Source organism: Coptis chinensis, chromosome 4 (assembly GCF_015680905.1).
Source record: "Coptis chinensis isolate HL-2020 chromosome 4, ASM1568090v1, whole genome shotgun sequence".
Classification (NCBI taxonomy): domain Eukaryota; kingdom Viridiplantae; phylum Streptophyta; class Magnoliopsida; order Ranunculales; family Ranunculaceae; genus Coptis; species Coptis chinensis.
The window spans coordinates 68,950,715-68,957,954 of record NC_141459.1 but is presented as its reverse complement, the minus strand read 5'-3'; the positions used below and the strand labels follow the sequence as shown (position 1 = coordinate 68,957,954).

At 45.7% G+C, this 7,240-nt stretch overlaps 2 protein-coding genes across 2 annotated transcripts; both read right to left on the bottom strand.

Moving 5' to 3' along the window:
- Positions 1-1,654: 1,654 nt before the first annotated feature.
- On the bottom strand, positions 1,655-2,155 carry LOC147504538 (uncharacterized). Its single transcript, XM_086605257.1, has one exon. The coding sequence runs from the start codon at positions 2,153-2,155 to the stop codon at positions 1,655-1,657; it is 501 nt and encodes a 166-aa protein (XP_086461383.1).
- Positions 2,156-4,830: 2,675 nt separating this feature from the next.
- On the bottom strand, positions 4,831-5,652 carry LOC147504537 (uncharacterized). The gene has a single exon (XM_086605256.1). It carries the CDS (start codon positions 5,650-5,652, stop codon positions 4,831-4,833), a length of 822 nt encoding a protein of 273 aa, XP_086461382.1.
- Between the last annotated feature and the right edge of the window lie 1,588 nt (positions 5,653-7,240).

The following is a 7,240-nucleotide window of genomic DNA, read 5'->3' as shown; positions in this document are numbered from 1 at the left end:
TCCAAAAGGGCATCGACACTCGCTCGATTGCCTAATTATAGTTTACTTGTAAGAACAACCATGAAGCAGAAGGTCATAGATTAAAAGTATTATTGGATTCTAATCTCTTGAATTCCTTCTATTATAAATTCTCAATAGTTTAGTTAATTTAGTTTAGTTTAGCATTAGAATCTAAAATATCTACAATCATAGTTTTTAATCCCTTAAACCCCCTTTCCAGTCATGTCCTTTACATAACATACACTTAAAAGTGGAACGATATCCTACTCATCCTTTACTTATTGAGGGATAATTAGGTTTTGATACGCTTCTGTTTTGTTCAATGCACATACACCATCTACATACACAAAAAGAGGCAAGGTCTGGTGATGATCCTACTTCCGCTGTGGATGTGGATGAAGTTTCCTCTTAGCAAGACGCGGTTGAAGAATAATAGTGACATGGCTAAATAGTTTAAATGTAGTTTTGCCTTTGTATTTTCCTACTTTTGCAATCCACATACTGTTTGATGGTATTTTTGTACCGGTGTACATGTTTTTGCTGGATTTACGGGTATGGCCACAGGTCCTCAATCGAACATGTTTGTCCTGGTTCCGTTTTCTCATTATGTGCAATTGTAATTTCTTAATGAAGCCTAATTTCAATTGAATTTACTTCTGAGGTTATGTTGACTTCTGAAGCACGTTTAGTGCAGTTCAATTTGTTCCCCACTTGGAATGATTCATCCATTGTCTTTTGGGCCGGCGTGAAGCTGATGCCGCGACACTCGTCTGCCCCCATGTTTGATTCGGATACGTGGTCTGCAAAGGGCTCGTTCCCACCGCTGTCTTCGGGCAGCTGTGAAGCCTGGTGGGGTAACTCAGTTTGCCCCCATGTTTGATTCGGACATGTGGTCCGCTGGCGGCTCTTCTTCGCTCTTCTCGGGCGGGCGTGAAGCTTTGATGGGGCAACTCGGTTTGCCCCATGTTTGATTCGGACATGTGGTCCGCGAAGGGCTCGTCCGCTGTCCTCGGCGGTGGGTGAAGCCTGATGGGGCAACTCAGTTTGCCCCCATGTTTGACTCGGACCCGTGTTCCGCGAAGGGCTCGTCCCCCCCACTGCATTGGGTGGCTGTGAAGCCTGATGGGGGTCGGACCTATGGTCCGCCGGAAGCGGCTCGTCCCCCCCCCCGCTGCCTTAGATGGTTGTGAAGCCTGATAAGGCAACTCGGTTTGCCCCCATGTTTGATTCAGACCTATGGTCCGCAAAGGGCTCGTCCCCCCCGCTGTCTTCGGGCGACTGTGAAGCCTGATGGGGCAACTCAGTTTGCCCCCATGTTTGATTCGGACATGTGGTCTGCGAAGGGCTCGTCCCCCCCTCTGTCTTCGGGTGGTTGTGAAGCCTGATGGGGCAACTCAGTTTGCCCCCATGTTTGATTCGGACATGTGGTCTGCGAAGGATCTAACGCCCTCCGCTTTATCTGGGCTGCTGTGAAGCCTGGTGGGCAACTCAATTTGCCCCTAAGTTTGATTTTCTTTACTTTCTTTACCAATACACATGAATGGCTTGTATTCTTTATTTCATCGACAAAATAATCTTTAACATGAAACATCATTTCTCGGTCCACATAACTGTTACTATGATACTCTGTGTTTAAAAGACTTGATAACCTACACTACTCATGGAACTTTTTCAATAGCCTAATGTTCCACGGCTTGTCTATCTTGTTCCCAGTTGTAGTTTGCAACCCATACATTCCAGAATTCCCCTTCTCGAGGATGACGTAAGGTCCCTCCAAGTTTGGACCTAACTTTCCTTCGTTTTCCTTCTTGGTGGCTGGGGTAACCCTCCTCAGCACATAGTCACCCACCTTGAAAGATCGCGGCTTAACCCGTTTATTATACTGTCTCTGAATGCGGGCCATTTCTCTTCTTTCTTCAATCAAATGCAAATCCATTGCTAATATCCTCTCATTCACTCTGAATTCCACAGCATTTGTCCTAGTCATGGACACTATCATCTCAACTAGTATGACTGCCTCTACTCCATATGCCATTGTGAACGGTGATTCCTTAGTGGATGTTCGCGGTGTAGTACAATAAGCCCATAACACGTGATTCAACTCATCCTCCCATGCGCCTTTTCGCTCCTCCAATTTTCTTTTCAAATTATACATTATGATTTTGTTCGATGCCTCAACTTGTCCATTTCCCTCTGGATTGTAAGGGGCTAAGAACCCCCTGCTTCACCTTAAACGCCTGAAGAAACTCTCGACACCTTTCCCCCTATAAATTAAGTTCCATTATCTGCGATGATTGTATGCGGCAGCCCAAACCTACAGATGATATTCTCCCATAAGAACTTCTTCACGTTCTCTTCCTTAACTTGTTGCAAAGCCACACCCTTCACCCATTTAGTGAAATAATCAGTCGTGGCCAACATAAACCTCCTTTTTCTACTTGCCATGGGTAGAGGCCCTACAATATCCAGTCCCCACATGGCAAACGGCCAAAGGCTGAACACATTATGTAAGGGCTCAGCTGGGGAATGTATGAAAGGTGCAAACCTTTGGCATTTCTCACATTTCTTGGCGTACTCCGTGGCATCTCTCTTCATATGGGGCCAGAAATACACCTGTGATATGAACCTGTTGGAAGTTGTTCACCCTGCGGAATGACTCCCGCAATCACCTTCGTGTACCTCAGCCAGAACTTCTTGAGCCTGTCGCGGACTTATACATTTTAGCAATGGTCCGCTAAAATTTTTCCTGTAGAGGTCATCCCACAACATTGTGTACCTTTGACTCAGCTGTTCCATTTTGCGCCTCTCCTACTTATTTTCAATCTCTACTCCTTCCAAGAAAGTTTTTATCAGCTCCATCCAACCTTAATCCTTCTTAGTGGTGAGCCAAACCCCACACTCCTCTGAAGTATTTGGCTTGCTCAAAACCCTAACTTTAATAGCTCGACCCTCAGAACCAGGAAGAACCGCCGCCACATAAGCCAAAGCATCGACATGTCTATTCTCTCCGCGGCCTAAGTAGGACCTCAAGGTATCTCGCCATCCTTGAGCAGTGAGCCGCAAACCCTCCATTCACCTGACAAATTACCAAATTGGAATCTGAGAAAACCGACAATTCATTCACCCCCAGATGTTTGGCCAAGTCTAGTCCAGCTATCACCGCTTCATACTTAAACTCATTATTTGAAGCCGCGAACCCAAGTTTCATAGAAAGCTCAATCCGAGTGTTTTCAGGAGTCACTAGTACGACCCCTATTCCATTTCATGTATCAGTAGCTGAATCAGCCGCGAACACTCTCCACCCATTGCAAATATCCTAAGGATGCAAAGGATCGCGACTAACCTCCCCTTCAGATTCCATCACCATTTCCTCTCCCCAAGGTCCTCTGCCAGAAATTCGGCCAGAAACTCCGCCATGGCTTGCACCTTTTCTGTCGTCCTTATTTAATATGTAATCTCATAAGAACTGAGTAATACCGCCCATTTCAGCATTCTACCTGACTTCTCGGTCTTCAACGCTTGCTTGAGAGGCAAATTTGTTACTACCACCACAGAATGAGCTTCGAAGTAAGGCTTCAACTCAAGAGCTGAAAATATCAAGGCCAAAGCATACTTCTCAATCCTACTGTACCGGGTCTCTGCGTCCAGTAAGGTTTTTCTTTGAAAGTAAACAAGCTTTTCTATCTTGTCGATCACCCTCACCAGAACTGAACTTATCACGTACTCGCTAACACCTAGATACAAGTGCAACTTTTCTCACTGCTCCAGCCGCGATAGCAAGGGTGCTTTCCCTAAATATTCTTTCAACTCTTGGAAGGCTCCCTCACATTCCTCGGTCCAATGGAAATCAGGTGTTTTTCTCAGCAAGTGGTATAGAGGTCGACATTTATCCGATGACTTGGAAATAAACCTATTAAGTGTCGCGACTCTCCCCGCCAGCCTATGTACTTCCTTTACATTCTGCGGGGACGACATTTCAATCAACGATCGAATTTTCTCTGGATTCGCCTCTATTCTGCGGTGGGTGACTATGTAGCCCAGAAACTTCCCTGACGTTACCCCAAATGTGCATTTCTCGGGGTTGAGTTTCAACTTATGCTTGCGCAGTATGCCAAAAGTCTCATGGAGGCCTTCTAAGTGCTCTTTTTCCGTCATACCTTTTTCCACCATGTCGTCAATGTATATCTCGATCCCCTTTCGAATCTTGCCTTTAAACATCTTTTCTCCCAACCGCTGAAAGGTAGCCCCCACATTTTTTAAGCCGAAGGGCATCCTGGTGTAACAATAGGTACCACCTTCCACCACAAAGGTGGTTTTCTCCTGATCTGGCCCGAACATTGCTACCTGATTGTATCCCATCGATGCATCCATGAAGGAAAATACATTGAAACCTGCTTTTCTATCTACTAACTCATCCACCCGGGGCATAGGGTAAAAATCTTTTGGGCATTCCTTGTTTACATCTGTAAAGTCGACACACATTCTAACCTTGCCATTATTTTTCGGTACCGCGACCACATTTGACAACCATTCTGTGAACTCAACTTCCCTGATAATCCCCGCCCCCTTTAGTCATATCACCTCTTCGCGAATTCCTTCAACGTATTTGGGCCTTATGATTTTCATCCTTTGACTTATCGGCTTAGCATCTTCATTCATATGCAAATGATGACACGCATACTCTGGGTCCAATCCCGTGATATCCTCAATTACCCATGCAAATATATCGACATTTTCTGTTAAAAACTGCACCAGCTTACACTTCCATTCCTTTGGCAATTCAGCTCCCAACCGAGGTAAACTTTTCCTCATCTCCTACCCCAAGGTTCACTACCTCCAGCTCATCCAATGTTTTAGGTCTCGGCGAAGGCTCACACCCTTCTCGCGCCACGCCTCTGTAATTGCTATCGCCGATCCTGGTTCACGTGACGACCCCTCCTCCTTAGTGTTGCGGACCATACCCTTTACTGTAACCTGATGGATGTTTTGCGCTGCCACTTGATCCCCCCTTATCTTATACGTCCCCCCATTTGTAAGGAAGCGGATCACTTGATAAAAGGTCAATTGAATAGCTTTCATTTCATGGATCCATCTTCTCCCTAGAATGGCATTGTACTGAGAACTAGAATCTACCACCATAAATCTAGTGAACACCGTTGTCGGGCCTGCTGTAACTGGTAATACCAATTCTCCCATGGGCTCTGTCATATTGCCATTGAACCTATACAAGTTGGTTTGAGGATTTTTCAACTGATCTTTACCGATGTTCATCTCCTCCATGGCCCCCTTAAACGACAAGTCCACTAAACTTCCGCAGTCTATCAACACCCTCTGTACCAGATAATTCCCCATCGCTATAGTAATCACTAATGCATCCTTGTGTGGGGAAATTATTGACTCTAACTCTTTTGGGGTGAACATTATGCTTTCCTCATCTCTCGCGGTTCCTCGAACTAACCGCGGTATGCTCACCACCTTATTCACCTGTTGTAGGCTCACTGTCTTTCTCATTTTTTCTCTGTGTGCATTTCTTCCCAGGGTTTCTCCGCTGAAGATTACATTGATGGTACCTAAAATTCTAGCTGGAGTTGGCACCCTCTCAGCTTGACGAACCTCTGTGACAAACTCCCTGAGCATCCCCTTTTCGATCATTCTCTCCACCAACCACATCAAGGTGTAACATTCATTAGTGGCATGATTCCTGATTTGATGTTATGCGCAGAATGGTTTCCCTTCTACTTCCACTGGTGTATTCCGCGGACCCTCGAAATATTGTTGCCCCTTATTTAGAGGCAAGATTTCCTCTAGAGGCCTATTTAGTGGAGTCTGTTCAATTTCGCGATATGGTTTCCTTTCTCGGATACCCCTTCTACCTCGGTCCCCCATCCTCTCTGGACCTCGGCTTTCCCCTCTATACGCTCCTCTCTCTCTTTCCTCTACCTTACTTTTTCCCTTTCGGTCATCTCTATCAACAGCCTGCACTGCCTTCCCTGGTCTCTTCTATTCCTTCGCATTCCTCTGCATTATATTCTCATATCGTATGTATTTCTCTACCTTTGGATATAGAGCATGCAAAGAAGTGATTTCGATCTTGGACACTGACTCATGAACTCTAGTTCCCGATCTCAAGCCGTGCTGGAAAGCTATGACCGTTGTGTGTTCATCCAAGTTTTCCACTCGCAGTGTCTCCTCTGTGAAACTACACAAAAACTCTCTTAGTGACTCCGCGGACCTTTGTTTTATGTTAAACAGAGCCGCGATATCAACCACCCTTCTTTTCTGATGTATGAAGTGGTCAACAAATGTGCTCTCCAACTCTTCGAACTTTTTGATGCTCCATGAAGCCAACCTGTAATACCAATATGAGGCTCCCCCCTTAAGGCTGGCGGGGAACATAATGCAGCGTAGCCCATCATACATATTCTCCTGCCATAACGGCATCTATTGCCGGAAATGGTGCAAGTGATCAGTTGGGTCTCCCTTCCCATCATACCTCTCAAATCTGGACTGGGAGAACCTCTTAGGCACTTCTGAGTTCCATATCAAATCTGCCAGCGGATTCTTGCTGAGGCTTGCAACCTCCTTCTGTGCAGTGCTCTGGTTCACTTTCTCTGCTACGTGGTTCACTTCTCTGTCCTTCTTAATCATTGCATGTACCACCTCCAGTGTGATACCGGCAGTTGGTTCCACGCCTAGTGGTGGGGGTTCCTCAGTCTCCCCTTCTATTTCGCTGGCTTGGTGATCTGCTTTGTCCATTTCCCACTGTGTGGTTTCCCTTTCCTTTCTTAGCCCATCATTCTCATTTCTCAACCTAACAATCTCCTCTTGAAGAAGCCTGGTGGTGTCTGCCGCCATATCTGACACCTCTTCCTCCCCTACTCCTTCAACCTCGACACTCTTTGTTTCCTCTGCAACCTCCCTAACTGCTGCCTTCTTTGGTCTTCCCACTCCTCTTTTTGCTACGGTGGCAATTTTCTCTTCGATCCCTACAGACGGCACCAAATGTATACTCAAAGATTACAACCTATGAACTCACTAGTATTAAACTCTTACTCTTCTCTCTTTCTATTTTCTCTCTCCTTTTTCTCCTCCTTCTTTTTACCCCTCTCTTTCTTTATATCTATTTCTCTTTCTCTAACCTCCTCTTGTGGTCCGTTGATCCTCTTTCTATCTAGCGTCCTCTGTCTCCCCACATGTCGCGGTGGTTTTCATGTAGTTAGGTTACTGCGGATCCGATCCC

Bases quoted from the DNA above. Each gene is read 5' to 3' on its own strand.
- LOC147504537 (XM_086605256.1), bottom strand. From the start codon at position 5,652: ATGATCGAAAAGGGGATGCTCAGGGAGTTTGTCACAGAGGTTCGTCAA.
- LOC147504538 (XM_086605257.1), bottom strand. From the start codon at position 2,155: ATGTATAATTTGAAAAGAAAATTGGAGGAGCGAAAAGGCGCATGGGAG.